Source organism: Xiphophorus hellerii, chromosome 18, assembly GCF_003331165.1.
Source record: "Xiphophorus hellerii strain 12219 chromosome 18, Xiphophorus_hellerii-4.1, whole genome shotgun sequence".
Taxonomy (NCBI): Eukaryota; Metazoa; Chordata; class Actinopteri; order Cyprinodontiformes; family Poeciliidae; genus Xiphophorus; species Xiphophorus hellerii.
This window is the reverse complement of record NC_045689.1, coordinates 34360796-34379330: the sequence shown is the minus strand read 5'-3', so window position 1 is coordinate 34379330 and position 18535 is coordinate 34360796. Positions and strand designations below refer to the sequence as shown.

Here is an 18535-nt window from a genome sequence, read left to right as displayed (position 1 = left end):
CGGGATCCAGGCTTCATACTCAGTTAGCACATTCTTGAGGCATTGAAGGTCAAAAGTTATCAAAGGAATTTTCCAATGTCAAAGCATGTGAGCGTGGTCAAGCCTCAAATTTGGCCATTCACCATTAAACATCAAGATGGAATAACTTCCTTGGAATAATGGAATAACTTGGAACAATTCCTACAACTAACTGTAATCCAGTTGTTATAACTTGGCTTCCTCTGATCGTATAAGTAGTCCTGGAGTTGTTTTCTGTCCAGTAGAGGATGCCCTTGGACCACAAATCCTCCAGGGACCACAGTTTGAGATAATAAATCCTTCTTTCAACACTGGCTGTTGTCGGGAGCATGTGATCATGTTTGAATTGCAAATTCTAATCCCTTGTAGTTTGCATACATCTCTAAGTCAGTGTTTCTCAAACTTTTTCAGGGTGAAGGCCAGCTAACCCATTTAACAAGCTGTCAAAGACCACTTAATTTAAAATTGCCCCTGCAATAACACATCTTAATATATGATACAACCTGAAATGAAACTCTTCACTCATGTATTTTTCTTTGTTCATCTTAATCTTAAGAGTGGTGCTGTTTGGTAAATGTGACTGGCCACAACAAAGCACTGAAGAGATCTCCTTGGGCATTTTGAGTTATTTACAAAATTAAATTTAAATAACAATAGCTGTTTACCTAAAAGCAGAGCATCATTCATTACCAATGTCGTTATGCAATAGTCAGCCCCGCCCTCAACCTCACAACATCCAGGGACTGACTACTGACCAGGTCTCCGTCCAACGGGTCCAGAAAATCTCTAAGCCTTCGAGTATTACCCTGAAGCAAGTCTAGTAGAGATGATCTATCTAAGCTGGTGTTGAAGGAGACTCAACTAGCCTTTAACTACCTACAATTCAAGAGTTATGGGCTTTTCCAGTTAAGAAGCAATCAACTGAGTAGCCCTCACAGCTGCATAACCTCAATAACCACTGCTGTTAACTGTAGCACTCTCTCTAAGTACAACGTGCGCTTGTTACAACACCAAGCAAAGAGCAGTTCTGACTAACTGGAACGATTCCTATCACTAACCGTTCCAGTTGCTATAACTTGGCTTCCTCTGATCATACAAGTAGTCCTGGAGTTCATTTCTGTCCACTAGGGGGTGCCCTCGCACCACAAATGGTCCACTTACCACAGTTTGAGTAAGACTGCTGTAAATCATACATGCTTACTAGGATAGAGACTTTGTTAGTTTCTAAAGAGCCCAATAGCTTGAATTTCCAATTCAGTTCGACTGCGCTTGTGCGTCGTCAGGGAGCACTGTCCAAGACGTCGGTGTGTGTCGCCTGGTGGACGGCTGGGGGAACTGCATGAGAGCGTCGGCGGTGGCGAGAGCGTGGGCATTGCTGGAGCCTTGGGGGTTCCAGCAATAGTATAAAAAAATTCCCTTCTCACCCACCGCGGGTGGTTCTTATCCTCTGAGCTCGGGTCCTCTACCAGAGGCCTGGGAGCTTGAGGGTTCTGCGCAGTATCTTGGCTGTGCCAAGGATTGCACATTTCTGGACTGAGATGTCTGATGTTGTTCCTGGGATCTGTTGTAGCCATTGGTCCAGTTTGGGGGTGACTGCCCCGAGGGCCCCGATGACCACAGGCACCACTGTGGTCTTCACCTTCCAGGCCCTCTCCAGTTCCTCCCTGAGGCCCTGGTATTTCTCTAGTTTCTCGTGCTCCTTTTTCCTGATGTTGTAGTCGCTTGGTATTGCTACATCTATCACAACGGCTTTCCTCTGTTGTTTATCCACTACGACAATGTCTGGTTGGTTCGCCATTACCATTTTGTCTGTCTGGATCTGGAAGTCCCACAGGATCTTAGCTCTGGCATTCTCCGCCACCTTTGGGGGTGTTTCCCACTTTGATCTCGGGGTTTCCAGTCCATATTCTGCACAGATGTTTCTGTACACTATGCCTGTAACTTGGTTATGTCGTTCCATGTACGCTTTCCCTGCCAGTATCTTGCACCCTGCTGTTATGTGCTGGACTGTCTCAGGGGCCTCCTTGCACAACCTACACCTTGGGTCTTGTCTGGTGTGGTATATCTGGGCCTCTATTGCTCTGGTGTTTAGGGCCTGTTCCTGGGCGGCCAGGATGAGGGCCTCTGTGCTGTCCTTGAGTCCAGCTTTTTCCAGCCATTGGTAGGATTTACTGATATCAGCCACTTGGGTTATTTGCTGGTGGTACATCCCATGTAGGGGCTTGTCCTGCCATGATGGTATCTCTGGCACCTCAACCTCCGTTCCCTGTTGTCTGAGATATTCACTGAGCACATTGTCTGTTGGGGCTTTGTCCCTGATGTATTTATGGATCTTAGTTGTTTCGTCCTGGACTGTGGTTCTCACACTCACTAGTCCTCTGCCTCCTTCCTTGCGGCTCGTGTACAGTCTCAGGGTGCTGGATTTGGGATGGAATCCTCCATGCATTGTTAGTAGTTTTCTAGTCTTAATATCAGTGGCTTTTATCTCCTCCTTTGGCCAGCTAATTATTCCAGCAGGGTATCTGATTACTGGCAGGGCATAGCTGTTTATTGCGCGGATTTTGTTCTTGCCATTGAGCTGGCTTCTCAGGACTTGCCTTATTCGTTGGAGGTATTTAGCTGTGGCTCCTTTCCTTGTGACCTCATCGAGGTTGCCATTTGCTTGTGGTATACCTAGGTACTTGTAACTGTCCTCTATGTCTGCTATTGTTCCTTCTGGGAGTGAGACCCCTTCTGTGCGGATGACCTTCCCCCTCTTTGTGATCAGCCGACCACACTTCTCTAGTCCGAATGACATCCCAATGTCCGTATATATATATGTATATATATATATATATATATATATATATATATATATATATATACTTCTTATAGGAAGAGAAATATAAAAATACTTCTCTCATAGCACTACAAAACAAAGTGTTACTTGATTTTGTGAACAACTTTCAACATCAACTATTTAGCACATGTAGGACAGTATGCGACATTGGGCATATACTGCCAGAAAGGACATCGACCTATTGATTGCTACCACAGAGTTTGAGTGGCACAGAAAACTGCATGAATCAAGGATATTACATCACAATAAAATATTTCAGGTAAGTAACATTGCATATATGACAATAAAAAAATTATATTAGAGAGAGTTTGTTTGTAGCCTTTGAACTTTTTTTCAAAAGTTCAAAGACCATACCCATGGAGTCATTTTGGACTTTTTGGGTCCAAAATGATCCAAGTTTTACCCTAGTAGTGTACAGCCCACGTGGAAACATAAACAAAAAAAAGTACTTTTTCAAATGATTTAGTCCCTTTAGGAAAAGTCATAAAATTGCAAGTTGGAAAAAGTTAGTTTAAGGTACTTTTTCTACAGCTAAACATGGCAGTGTGTCACTTTTGACCCCAAGACAACACAAGGAGTCACACATACCCAAATACCAGGTACTCTACAGGAACTCCGGGGCTCTTAAAGCTTGTATACTTTAATGCATAAATGTGACTCACTTAGTAACCAAGATAACTTCCACAAAAAACACATATGCAGGAGACAGAGCTAATACCAAACAACAGTTCACATCTAGTGGAAATGGATGGCTCACCAGAGGCTTGAGTCCGGAGTCCATGTACTCTGGAGTACATGAGCTTGCAACAGAGTTCATGATGGCACATATGCTTGTCTTTGTCACTCAGACCACCTGGGAATAATTTGATTGAATTTCTCATATGTAAGATTCTCAAAAAGGGCTGACCCAGCATAATTCATAGATGATTCTATGAATCATCTAACCCTAACATTGCAATGTTGCTAATTGGTTTAAAGTTAAGACCGTGATCAAGTGGGTTTGCCAACTTTTGGCAACTGAAATAAAAGCGCCGTGACTAGGTGTTGGGCTGTTGCATGATGTGTAATCAGGCCAAATGTTCTTCTGGATCAGGTATGGATAACAGTACAACAAAAAAACATCACAATAAAGACATATATAAAGATCAAGGCCAAAAAATCTCTTTTAAAGACCTTACAAGTCGAAGTTCAATTCATTGTTGGGCAAAAGAGGCCAGCATAATAAATGTGAAGGTTTTTGAAGTATCTCATTTCACTTGAGGCCAAGCAGTGCAGCAGGAGTTCTCCTTCTAGAAAACAGGCAAACGACTAACTTATCAAGTCAAGGAGAAATAAGTTGTCAGGTTGTGGGTACTTAGCTCAGGAGCACAGCACAAGACCTTGCCTTATTCCTAGTCTACACCTTCCCTTTGCCATAACTTGCTTGTTTCTTGCTTCGACTTCCCTTTTCATCTACTCACTGGTTGTTTTTTCGCGCCACCAGATGTTTCCTGTCTCTAGTAGCCTGGTAAGAACCACCCCCTTGTTCTACACTTTGCTTCATTCAGAGGGTCTGAACTCTTGGCTATTGAGAAACGATTGTTTGCTGAATGTGTGAATTCTGTTGACGTTTGAAATGATCAAAGTTGATTTTACCCAATCGCCAACGTTTGGCTGTGACATATGTAATGCGCAAGCTCTATGACGCTTACCAGAATGGCTTTGTTCACTTCGCTGCCATTGACAAACTACTGTACAACCACAAGCAGACTGCAGTTCTAAAACAGCACAGAAACTCGCCACCAATCATTGCTAACTCCTCCTGTTCACTGATTGGCCTGGTTGAAACTCAACTGGAGAAATCTAACTCAATGAGAGAAAATCACTTCTCAATTTCCTTCTTAGAGCAGTTCACTTTAAGACCAAACAACATAAACTTTGAGTTTATAAATTTATATGACTGTTAAAATAAATATTTAGAGAATGAAGATATTTACTTTGATTCAGACACAAAGTCATGCTGGATATATACTATATGTTCTCCGCTGCTGTATTGTGTTGTGCTGCTAGACAACATCATGTTTGTAATTAGAAATATTTTACTTTTATGAGTTGTCATCATACGTTTGTTGCATCTGCCTGTAAGTATTGCTAATGAAGGTAAAGTGGAAACAGAACTTGTTGTATCTGCCAAAGCCGTGACCCTGTTGTGTCTGCTCCCTCTCTCTCTGCAGGCCACATCTTTAACATGCCCCATGACAATGTGAAGGCATGTGAGGAGGTATTTGGGAAGCTAAAGGACAACCACATGATGTCTCCCACACTGATTCAGATTGACAGGAGTCGGCCCTGGTCAGTGTGCAGCGCAGCAATAATCACAGAGTTCCTGGACAGAGGTCATGGTTAGTCAAGGCTTTCTGAATATGGACTCATTTTTGTTCAGGCATCACTGTGGCCCGCTAGCAATTAAATTTTTTTCATCCATAAAAATATGACCTGCAACTTGATTTTATTATCCATCAAGACATAACAAAGAACTAGTCTAACCTCAAATGTAGAAAAAAACTTTAAAACTAAAAGTCCGACTGACAACTCAAAATAAAAAGGAAAGGCTTGAGAAATCAAATTTTGCCATTAACTTAATTGTCATTTTGTTTGTTAAAAAATTGAGAGAGTTAGTAAAGAGATAGAATAGTTACTTTATTGATCCCCAAGGGGAAATTGCTTATTAGTTGACAAACTACTCCATGTAAGGTGTTGAATAATATTAATAGAATATAACCATAAGAGATAAAGCTTAGAAGAAATATATACACCTAAGAGTGCTGTAAGTAATTCAATATGACTGATTATAAATAAATAACAAGCATGCCCATCAAATATGTTAATCTATAAATAATCTATAAATGAGCGCAGAGAAAATTCATTTTAAGTTACTCAGACTTGGGCATTGTAAAACCTGATGGCAACAGGCAGAAATGACTTTCTGTATTGCTCTGTGGTTCACTTTGGCAAAATGAGTCTGGCTGAAGGTGCTGCTGTATCCGGCCAACACGTCATTCAGTGGATGAGACTCGTTGTCCAAGATGGCCTGCATCCTTCTCTCTGACACCACTGTCAACTAACAGCTCCACTCCATCGATGTTGCTGGCCTTGCAGATAAGTCATTAATGAGATAAAAATAATGAGAGTTAAAGCATAAGAGCAGCTGAACTGATCAGTACGCTATGCCTTTGACTCAGCATCTTGTAGAAAACCAATAAATTAAAACTGTACTGAATCCCGCTAGGGACATGGAGAATAATGATAAATATATCCTGACTTACTTTGTGAGATCCTGCAAAATGTTTGAAAAATCCAGAACTTCCTGTTTGCTGAGTTCCTACAACTCACTGTGGCGGAGTTACATCGATCAGCCTTTCTCCATTGAGATGTGGTTCCTCCAGCCGGTTATGTTTGGTCTTTTACTGCTGCCATAGTTCCTCTGTGTCAGAAGCATAGTGTTGGTTATGAGCCAGAAACAAGCTGTAGGAGGAACATGTCGATGGGGAAACAACATGTTCCGACAACAGGCGCAGACCAACGTAATGCCTGTTAAATTATCCAGAGTACCAAAAAGTTGGTTGTTCATAAATTAAACGATTTGTGTTGAATGTTTCCCTGTGTACTAAGAACTCTCTTCAGATATCTCATTCATTTTGAAAACATTATGTTTTACAAAGCATTGATTTAACCTGTTTATAATTCAGGCCAAACAGAAATAAAAATCAGTAAATCTCCACCATGGATGTACTCTTCCTCCAATGCTGAGGTTGATATGTCCAGGCTTGTTTTTTTATGTTCTATCTGGCTCTGTGGCACTCAGAATTGTTGTCTAAGTGTCAATGTGAGGCTAAATAGATTTACGTTCACAAGTGGAGCATTACAGCTTTTGTCATGATTCCCCTCTTGATACATATATACATATATATACATATATTTTTTCACAGAGACCAAAAAAGAAGAAAAGGTGAGAAAAAGTTTCAAAAGAAAGAAGGAAGTAGGAATAGAGAAGAGAAAGAAGCAATGAGAGAACCCAAGTCAACACCCTATAACAGTGTTTCCTAAGCCTGGTCCTCAAGGCATGCGGCCCTGCAGGTTTTAGATGTTTCCTTGCTTTAACAAATGTGATTCGGATAATGGCAGTTCAACAAAAGCTTGTGAATAAGCCATCAATTGAAATCATGTGTGTTGAAGATAGAGAATGCCTAAAACAGAAAACAAATAAAAAGGAGAATCCACAGCAACAATAAGGCCTGCCTCAATAAGTATAAAATCAACTAATTGCATGATAAATTAAAACAAGCTCAATCATTTCCATTTGCATGATATATCATTTTCTACTTTCTTTCTCTCTACCAAAAACTGGACGATAAAAATCTTCAGTCTGATGCTTTCTTTTCAACTAGCCCTGAAGGACAATATTGTTTACAGATTTCATAGTTCATTTTATTTATTGTTTCTGCAAGGACATTTTTAAGCAGTCCATTATTAAATGTTCATTAGAATTTAAAGTTTGTGTTGGGTTTTGCAGGGGAGTGGTTTCTCTACATTTACAGGGTGGCAGGCTGATGGGATCCAGCTGGTGCTCATCAAGACCAATCAGCGAAGGCCTTAAATAGGAGCGGCTTCCCTGAGGCAGATGCCAGATGATTTTGTTTCAACAGTGAGAACCAGCTCTGATCACTCCTTGGTGCTCAGACTACCTGAATTACCTGATCCTCGCTGCTCCGCTAGGCCTAGCTCCTGAATACCTCCATGACCACCAGCCAGCTGCTGCCTGTCCACCCTCAGTCTCATACTGGAACTCCTCCACCTGGAAATCCCACACTGCACCAATTGCTGGGAAACCCATGTACCCACCTCTGCTCATCCTAACCCTCAGACAGTAAGCCATCACCAGGTTACACCATCACTCCCTTCATTTGCTTCCCTGTTTAATCGCTCACCTTTCCTCAGTTCCTCCTCTGGCCCGGTTCCTCCCTGCTGCTGCAGATCAACGCCTCTCCATTCTCTCCCCATTGCACTCAACTATTCAATAAATCTGTTAAACTGCGTTTGGTGTCCGTAGTTGTTGCTTGCCTTCGAGTCCTGGTAACCTCTCACCATGACAGTTTGCTGATCTTTGAGAATATGATCTTGCATTATTATATTTCTTATAATAAAAACTAAATATAATTTATTATAATTAATTGCATTACTATTGTTCCTTATTATTAATTTATTCTTTTTAATTTTTATAACGCACTATAGCCACTATAGCCTCAGGATAACAATCTTAGGGGATCAATAAAGTATCATTGATCAGATCAGTGTTATCTTATTATTATGCCATTCACCATTACATTACTTGAAAATGGTCTCAAAACAACAATTTATGTAATCATTTATCACAACAACTTCTGGGGTAATTTACCATCTAGCAAAACCTATTGCCATGACAGACCTATGCGCCTATGATAATAGCAAATATAATATCACTGAACAGAACACAGGACAAGTTAAAGATGTTTTAGTGGTGACTGCAGCCCAACGTAGAGTGAATCTGACAAACACCTGAATCTAAACAGCCTTTTTAAAGTTCAACCACAAATTCTCTGGACTTGGACTGGGCCCCTTCTTCAGAGACCTCCTGCTATGCTAACTCCCTCATCTGCTGCCTGACTGTTTGTACATCATCTTGTTTGCCTCTGCAGGTGACTGCCTGTTGGACCAGCCTCAGAAGCAGCTCACCCTCCAGGACAGCCTGCCTGGCTCCAGCTACAGCCTGCACCGTCAGTGTGAGCTGGCTTTCGGCCTGGGCTCCAAGCCCTGCCCATACATGCAACCATGTGCTAAGCTGTGGTGCACTGGGAACGTTCGTGGACAGCAGGTCTGTCAGACCCGACACTTTCCGTGGGCTGACGGTACCAGTTGCGTCTACAGCAAAGTCTGCAACAGAGGCGCCTGTGTTGACAAGCACAGCACAATGAACGTCAAGGTGAGACAGGGAAATAAAGCGATGCTCTGTCTAAGATGAACATTGTTATCATTGACCAGTGAAGCATGCTGCCTGGTCTTCCTTTTGACTAAGGTGGATGGCCGGTGGGGGAAGTGGGGTGGATTTGGAGACTGCTCAAGAAGTTGTGGTGGAGGTGTTCAGCTGGCCAGGAGAGAGTGTGACAATCCAGTCCCTGAAAATGGTGGGAAATATTGCTATGGCCTTCGCATCAAATACCGCTCATGTAACCTCAACGCTTGTCCTGAAACAGGTAACCTCAAGTCCAGGTATACTGAACTCAATAGGTTGGCTCATTGCTTAAGGTGGCAGTTTTATGTAAAACCAACTTTTCTGAGTTTTACACCATGTTATAACGTTATTCCCACATCAACTACATACCTGGTGTTGCCTTAACATCATTAATTGATTTTGCTATAAAATGCCACTGTGCCTGGAAACTCCTTTAAAAGACTTGCATATTCAGAAAGTGTACCTTATTTCCATTCTAGGGTTTCATGTATCAGGGCATAATGAAAACAATATTCAAAAATAATTTCAGCCTTGTCAGAAGTGTTCATGCCACTCCATCGGCATTTCTTAAAGTAACATAACACCAAAATAGAAAATCTGTAAGAACACCGCCTGTTGCTTTGATGGGATTTTAGAGGACAACTCTAGATGAAGTGATGCACTTGAATAATTGATAATAACTGTGACCACCAAGTTTAGGCAGTTTACTGGCCTTACAGTTATCAGATGGAAAAACATCTGCAATGGCCTTTGTGAAGCAACTGTTGCCATTTTATCTGGTCATTTCTGTAATGGTCATTATTTATTTTTATCATTTGTTTATCAAGAAATTATATAAAGTTATTCACATATATTCATTTTTCATAATTTTCATAACTTCACCAATCTTTTTTTAAAAACGTGAAAACCCACACAGGGATAAGAGAAGAAAGACAGAAATAATAAAAAAAAAGAAAAGAAGAAAAAAAGGATTGGGGGCAGCAAGGCGGGATAAACTAATGAGAATATTTTACCTGTCTTTTTAATTTAGAGGCCTGTTTATTCTACACTTTCACAAGGTAAAGATTTTAAGTACTCCACAAAGGCTGTCCACTAATGGTCATTCTACATTGAGAGTGGTGGGTTCAAATTACATACCGAACTATGTAGTCAGTTTAATCCAATCATATAGACAGATTCAAAGTCAATTACATCCATTCTAATTTGCTTGTACTAATAAAACAATGTTCAGTTTATTATGCCTATCAAAGGAAACCCAGATGTTTGCACCAAGTTACTTTGCAACAATACTCTTCCTAAATAAGCACTTGTCAACAGCTGACAGCCTTGAGCTGTTACCTCTGCAGTTATCCCTCATACCATCCATTGCAGTGAAAGGAAAACTCTCATTTAACATTAAAAGTAGAACTCAAAGAACCCAAGCAATGGTGTGGTATTGTTGTATTACACCACCATTGTATTACAATGGTGGTGTAATACAACAAAATCTCTTCACAACAATGTGAGAAAAGCCAACCAGAAAACAACTACTGAGAGTTTGTAGTGCTACAGCCGATCTAGTTCTGTTTTCTCATATTGGCTCATCATTGGTAACTAAATGGGATGTGAAATTTGTTGTGTATTTTTGTACACATAATGACAGATTAGAAACTTACAGACTACACAGTTTTTCATTATGTAATGACATAATTACTTTATTATGCTAGTAAACTGGCTGCACAGTGGCGTAGTTGGTAGCACTGTTGATAGCAGCAAGAAGGACCAGGGTTTGATTCCCGGCCCGGGGTCTTTCTTTATGGAGTTTGCATGTGCTCCCTGTGCATGGTGGGTTCTCTCCGGATACTCTGGCTTCCTCCCACAGTCCAAAAACAAGACTGTCAGGTTGATTGGTTTCTCTAAATTCTCCCTAGGTGTGTGTGCGTGTGTGCATGGTTGCTTGTCCTGTCTGTCTCTGTGTTGCCCTGCGACAGACTGACGACCTGTCCAGGTGACCCTGCCTCTTGCCCAGAACTTTACCTGGAGATAGGCACCAGGACCTCCTGACCTCTCTATGGAGAAGGGTGTTAGAAAATGGATGGATGTTAGTAAACTCTATTTTGATTTATGATCGAAATAGTTTTAATTGTAATGTTGTTTTTATGTGATGCTGTGAAGAGGTACTTACCCTCTTTCAAATTTGTTCAAGTTTTGCAGTTTTTCCGTGTTCCCTCTTATTTTAGAACTAAGAAATGTAATCTTGATGCCACCCAGGTCCGTGTATTTTGAGGCAGTTCATTTTTTAATTTGAAAGGAAAAATGAAAAAAAACGAAAACAGACAGTTTTTTTTCTTTTTTTGTTTATTAAGCCAAAATCAGAAATCATATAACTGCTCGGCTCATTATCCAATTTTCTATTTAGTGCACAAAATGAAAATGGGAAAAACGGATAACGAATGCTCAATTTCGATTTTTATAATTTCATTTTTGACAAGCTTGTTCTGACCCAGAAGTTCTCTCTGCCCTGCACACTGTGTACACTCGTCCAAAACGGCAATTAATACAAGTATAAATAATTTCATCATGATACCTTCACAGAGCTTATATTCTAACACTGTTTTGTATTCAAAGCTAAAGTTGGCTTCTGAATGTAGCTTCCGATTCAGTAAATGTTTACAGGGCTAGTCCACCCAATTTTTTACAACCTTCAGAGTCTTTAATCTGCTCTAGTTTAAAAACTACAATTCAAGACGCTCAAACTGCGAGTAGAACATTCTGCCAGTCATTTAAACCCTATAGTTTTTTAAGTTTTTCCTTTATGAAGAATACCAGTTGTAAGAGCCATATGAATTAAATAAGTAATTATTGATGTGACAGGTGAGCAGGCAGCTTTGACTCTTGTCCCTGTATCTTTTACCACATTTAACAACAGATGAGTCAGTCAGCAGCAGCTCTAACTCATGTCCCTCCTGACCCGTCCTCTCCTAAATGACCTCTCATTGAGAGGCTGCAGTATGTAACTTTTATAATTTTTTTTTTTTTTTTTTACATATTTGTTAAAACTGTCATTATGTTGTGACAGTATGGTATGAGAGATAATCTGTGAAAAATCTATTTCCTCTTCCTTCTCCCAGTACTATCTAGAAACAGCTAATCTGAGACAGGAGAGTGTTAGTGCTGTCAATCATAATCTCATGTGGCTGCTCACAGTGTTGTAGTCAAGACCACCTAACCCAAGAGCTCAAGACAAAGACCAGTGCCCCGCACTACATGACACCATGTTCACACTCTCTCCCACTACATGAAGCCAGCCAGCACAATGCTGTAATGTCTGCCATAATGGCAGCAGTGGTGGGAAGTAACGAAGTACAAGTACCTACTTAAGTACAATTTTCATGCATCTGTACTTTATTTAAGTAGATTTTATCTTGGATACTTTCGACTTTACTCCACTACATTTTACCGTAAGTATCTGTACTTTCTACTTCACTACATTTCTACAAAAACGTCACGTTGCTCGTTACGTTCAAGTCGCATTGCGCTTTATTCCGTTAAAATGTGAAGTTCAGGGACTTAAGGTGGGGCTGTAAAATCCAAGCAATAACGCGATTTACTAATTACGTGTGTCTGTTGTTACCCATCACCTTCCCCTTTCAGTCACACGCGGCGCTCCAAGACATGCGCAGTGATTTTCTCTAAGCGGGAAAAGATGTCTGTTTAATCGTCAATAATAGCATATCGCTTCATAAATCATTAGATATGGCGACATGTAAATTCAGCAGCGCTTCGCTTTCACAGATGGTGGGGACTATGTCCAACTTTTATCTCACTTGGAAAAGAAGCTTAAAGAAAGGTAAGCTATGTGAACAAAGCTAGCTGTACAGAGACACATATGTCGCATGAAAAAACATTGTCACTCATTTTGCTTAATTGTTGTGCGGAGGTGTTGACTAACTTGTTGCATATATGTGGCAACGCTGTGACCAAAAGTCTGCTATATATATATATATATACACAGTACAGACCAACAGTTTGGACACACAGTTGTGTCCAAACTGTTGGTCTGTACTGTATATATATATATATACACCTTTTAATTCAATGAGTTTCCTTTATTTTCATGACTATTTACATTGTAGATTCACACTGAAGGCATCAAAACTATGAATAACACATGTGGAAATATGCACTAAACAAAAAAGTGTAAAACAACTGAAAATACCCCTTATATTCTAGTTTCTTCAAAGTAGCAACCTTTTGCTGTGATTACTGCTTTGCACACACTCTGCATTTTCTTGATGAGCTTCAAGAGGTAGTCACCTGAAATGGTTTTCACTTCATAGGTGTCCCCTGTCAGGTTAATAAGTGGGATTTCTTGCCTTATAAATAGTCATGAAAATAAAGAAAACCCATTAAATTAGAAAGGTGTGTCCAAACTTTTGGTCTGTACTGTACTGAACGATCCAATTCTTCTGAACGACTCTTACATTGCAGTAGTTATTTTATTTAATTAATATATATAGATTTATTTAATTGGCAAATAAATAAAACAAGAATGTAAGAGCACGCAGAGCATGCTCACTGTCACCCGTCATGGTGGCAGATGTTCCAGCGGGTGAGGGTGAGAAGAATCACAATGCGCTCCTTCTGCTTGGTTACTTCTTGCTTGTTGCGCCTTGGACAGTGTTTATAGTTGAGTGTTGTTTACCATTAGGGCATTGTCTTAATTGATCTTTATCTGGTCACTTATCCTCAATAAAAGGATAAGATTTTTGAACAACATTTACGTTGTTCAACAATCTGTTTCCACCTGTACGCCATACAGTTACTGCGAGGGTGGTGACTGCGGTCCTCTCTCGGACAGTCACCGACAATCCTACTCCCTTAGGATTATCACACTAATTGCGCTATTCAGAATCACACTTCTGTTTTTACACACCTAGAAACGAGGGCCCTTCCTACTATTATTCGTCCTGAGTCCCTGTTTACTTCAGGTCCCTGTTCGGGCGCCACCTGTTGTTGCGCAACACCCCCGTTCTTTCTCTACTCTCTCACTCTTTCCTTCCTCTTCTGAGAGGGGAGATGTGCTAACCAGCTCTCCTTCTTTTTTTTTTTTCTTTTTTTTTTTTTTTTTTAATTTATGATTTTCAAGAATAAACAGGCAAATTAGAGGACAAAACAACAAGGATAAAAAAAATTAAAAAAAACTAACCAGAGTCATCAAAACAAAAATCCACAGAACAGAACAATCAAAACACTGTCAGCTAACAAAGGGTCTGATAAGAGGATAAAATGCACATCAGATTGTAGAGTGTTATCGAGCATGAGACAGAGTCCAAGCGAGTAAGAGACATTTCTGAGGACATTGAAACAGACAGCCCACCATGGAATATGGAATAACAAGAAAAGATGAACACAAGTTATAATCACAATAAACATGACGAAACGGTAAATGAGTAAAATAAATTATTAGAAAATACAGGACCAGATGTAAACGACAGTTATTTTAGCCTATTATTTTGTATGTATCTATTGAAAGGACCCCACACATCCAGGAACTTCTGATGATTGTCAGACAAAGAGTATCGAATCTCCTCAAGATAGATACAGGACACCATATCATTAAGCCATTTCTTAAAACAAGGCTGGGTAGAGGATTTCCATTCCCGTAGAATAACCCGCTTTGCTACCACTAAACCAAACATTAGAGACTGTTGTAGGGACATGGGAAGAGCAAGAGAGGATTTAGAGCAACCCAAAATGATCAAATGCCTATCCGGACATAGAGGCTTGCCATAAGCATTGCTATAAAATTCAAAAATCTTGCACCAGAAGTCCATTAGTTTAGGACAGGAGCAAAACATGTGACCCAGAGTCCCATCATCTAATTTACATTTGTCGCATTTTGGTGAGACGCAGGGGAATAGCCTATTGAGTTTAGTTTTAGAAAAGTGCAGCCGATGGATAACTTTGAATTGAATAAGTTGCAGTCTAGAGTTAATGGAGCAGGTCTTGATTCTTGAAAGAGACAAATCCCATTGCTCATCCGAAATCTCACCAAGTAGATCAGAAGCCCAGGCCTCTTTTATATGCCTAGTAGATGGGGATGAACTGAAAAGATTAACAAACTGAGAAATTAGGTTTTTAGAGGTAGAGGGCTTTCTTATAAGCTCGTAGAAACTATGCTGTGCCGGTAAGGTTTCATAGTGGGGGAGGTGCTGTTTTACAAAGTTCCGAGCTTGCAAGTACCTGAAAAAATGGCTAGAAGGAAGACCAAATTTTGATTGTAGTTGCGTGAAGGAAGCAAAGTGATTATTACTGTATAAATCCTTAACAGCAACTATCCCCTTATTTAACCAGTGCTTAAAAACTACATCCATATTACCTGGCTTAAATGCTGAATTCTGACAAATCGGGGCATAGATGGACAAGCCAGGGAGATTCAATACATTCTTTAACACCAGCTCTCCTTCTAACGGGTTAATTGAGTTTCCTAAATCTGCTGGGATTTATCCTGTCCAGAACTGAAGTAAACTCTGTTTAAGCTGGCATCGAGAAATGATTTGCCTGGTTTCTGACGACCTACATCCAGGTGTCCCAACCTTCTTCCCCCTGTGAATTAGCCAGACTGATCAGCCTACAGCCAACTAGTTTCACAGAGCACACCTGTTAACGGCCGCTCGTTTTCTTTATTACAACTTGCTCTTGGTATTGAACCAGGTAGGTTTTAGTGACTCAGCGAGTCCCAAGGATGATGTTTTACATATGGGCTACCAGCAACCTATAAAACATTTTCCACTTTTTCCTCTCCAGAATCAAACATCACAGCTATTTTACAACCATCAAAAGAACTTTAAGGTGACTCATTAATTGAATGTCCACAACATCTTTTAGATTTTCTTTAAGCTAAATATTTTATTAGTAAGGCGTTTTTGCAAGGGTCAGTACAGCTTAATTCAGTAGCAGAAATAATCAAATAAGTAAAATCAATCATCTAGTCTATCTTTCCCTACTGCTGACACTGAGAACTAAAAAAGGGAACCTTTGAGAGTGTCAAGTTTTTAGTCTTTACAAAACACCTTAGCTTCTGCCCAAACTTGACAAGGCTTGCTCCCATCAAAGAAATCCCGGACCAACTCTTCTCAGTGTCATCTCTTTATTTTATTTCTCTTTTCTTTTCTTTTCTTTAAATCACTGTTCTTTCCAATACATGACACCTGAGCAGGTTGAAAACCTACAAACACACAAAGTACAAATTACTTTTTAAGTCATCAAAAGAAAATAAACAAAATGAACTACTTCATAAATCCATTTTGTAAAGCCAGCAAGGTCCTCTGAATACAGATTTAAAGTTCAGTTCCTACCAGTGGTGTTTCTGCAGGAGCTTGAAGATGAGGTCTTTGTTTGTAGAGATTATCTCAAACACAGGTGTGCCGAGTTGCTTTATAGGTCCCTGAAGGCCTGAGTGGGAGAGACGGGTGTGCTTGATTTTCTGTGAGCCATGTGCCAGCTGGGTGGAGATGGTATTGCACTCATACAAATACACCATTTGCTGTTTAACTTGACAGAGAGAGACAGACGGAGTATGGCGTTTCGAACCCCAGACCTGGCCTGATGATGAAGAAGGTGTTGCAGCAGGAGGAGGAAGTTGATCGACGAAGGCAGGGATCGCTGTAGGTCTGATGAGCTTCTTCTCCGCATGGATGGTGAAGTCACACACAACTTGGGTGCTGGCAGGAAGGAAGGCACCAGTTCTTCTTCTTTGTCTTTGCCTTTATCTTCATCTTTGTCTTTGTGGTCTGAACCCAGCCGATGAGAGAAGTGCAATTTGAAGCCACATGTTGCGGGGCTGACGGTTGGTCCCCATGCGCAGGTCAGTCTTCGGCTCTGTGGCCCCGGCTCTTCTTCAGCTGCAGAGTTCTTTGTCCATCTCGATCTTGGCTCGAAGCTGCCTGGAGGATCCAACCAAAGATTCCTCTTTTGCACCCACCTTTTATAGGGTTTATCCACCCTTTTGGTGCGTTTGCATTGGCTAGCACTGTTGCTGTGCTTGTTTAATTGGCTGACTGCTTAGACAGATGATCTCATACCCATCACTGTCTTAGAGACATTATGTCCTGATGTCTGTGCTAATGTCTCAGGGTTGCTCAACCTCCTATGTCCATTGCCTGCACAACCCTTTCTCTGAAACATTTACGTTGTTCAACAATCTGTTTCCAAATAAGGCGCTGATCATCTCTGCTCTCCTGTTAGTTCCCCTTTTTCCCTTAACCTTTCACCTACCATCTACCATCACTGATATGTTTATCAGTGATGTTTAATTGCAGTTACACCTTTTTACACCATTTCAAGTTCAATGTCAAAATCACATTTATAACTTCTTTAGCTTCTCTGATTTAGTATTCATTTGTAATTTTATAACCATAACTTATTAATTACTCTTATTATAATCTTAATGTGAGTTATTACAGATGTTTTCTGAAAAGAAACCAAGAATAATCCATGATTCTAATTATTTGATACCAAAGTTACAGTTACTTGTTTTTCTTGTAAGTGTTCCCACAAATGTAAGTGTAAGTATTATTATAAGTAAACCAATATTAATATAAGTATTTTACTTTGAATCTTATCCAATTACTCAAAATGTTTAGATTTAATTCTTTAAAACTTTCATGCTTTAAAATAAGGAATGGTCTCAGCTATTTTTATAAATCTGCAGGCTGGAAACTTACTTCCTCTTTTTCCAGGAAACCTGCTCTTCCTGTTTCATGACTCTCTCTGTCTGACTATGATTTCTTATGATTAGATAGAAAAAAGATGTAGAATTAAAGCAAAGATTGCAGGAGACAAAAACAACACAAACACAACCAGATTGATTTTATTGACATTCAAGTCTACTGTTGGGCCTAGATGTCACTTGAGTGATTCATTTTAAAGATAACTTTATTTATTATTACTGTTAAACTTAAATCTCCAGCATGGGGAAGTGGGATGAGCTCGGGCTTTCTTGACACTATGTGTAATGGTGCAGATAGTTGTGGTTTCTGACATGGGCAATAGGGGCAAACGCCCAGGGCGTTTTCTTTTTAGAGATGGCATGAGACCACTGCGGTTTGTAGCACAGAGATGGAAGCAAAGCGGAATGAAGAAGAGTTTGAATTGATGATATTGGTTAAACTTATTTCAGCTCTAAGTATTTAATATCTATGTGTTTTTATGGGAATGTGGATCTTTCAGATCAATTTGAGAAGCAATTTTGATCATATTTCACATTTTATTTCGTCATGTGGCGGGGGGCGCTGGTCTTGGTCTTGGGTTAGGTGGTCTTGACTACGTCCTTGGTTGCATGTAAATCTAGATTTAAATCGCGTCACAGAGAGTAAACACAATACAAACATGCTTTATCTGTGGCATTGTTCATTAAATGTATTGCTGATGTATTGAAATTAAATACGATAGCTACACTTAATGACATTGTATTAGCAATTAGGTATTACATTCAGCAAGTGCTTTTGTGAACCCCACAAAGTGTGGTCACATTTGGTGGATTAAATTGTGATCTTAGTTGTTTTGAGGTTTTGGGGAGCAATGTCACGCAGTAACACGGGTGCGCCGCTAGATGGCAGAAGCGGGCTCTTGCGGGACTGACGGTGCATCATTGCGGTGTCGAGGAA

General features: G+C 40.2%; 1 protein-coding gene and 1 long non-coding RNA gene across 2 annotated transcripts in view; one reads left to right on the top strand and one right to left on the bottom strand.

Annotated features, from left to right (window-relative positions):
• LOC116737496 (A disintegrin and metalloproteinase with thrombospondin motifs 15) overlaps positions 1 to 18535 on the top strand; it is a 54279-nt gene that overhangs the window by 10424 nt on the left and 25320 nt on the right. The window contains exons 3-5 of the mRNA XM_032590672.1: positions 5071 to 5238; positions 8572 to 8855; positions 8949 to 9126. Coding sequence (XP_032446563.1) covers positions 5071 to 5238; positions 8572 to 8855; positions 8949 to 9126 — 630 coding nt within the window. The remainder of the gene's footprint in view (positions 1 to 5070; positions 5239 to 8571; positions 8856 to 8948; positions 9127 to 18535) is intronic.
• Positions 16015 to 16438, bottom strand: LOC116737497 (uncharacterized). Its single transcript, XR_004342835.1, has 2 exons — positions 16226 to 16438; positions 16015 to 16095 (listed from the first exon to the last, which is right to left on the bottom strand). It is a non-coding gene; the product is annotated as an uncharacterized LOC116737497 (long non-coding RNA).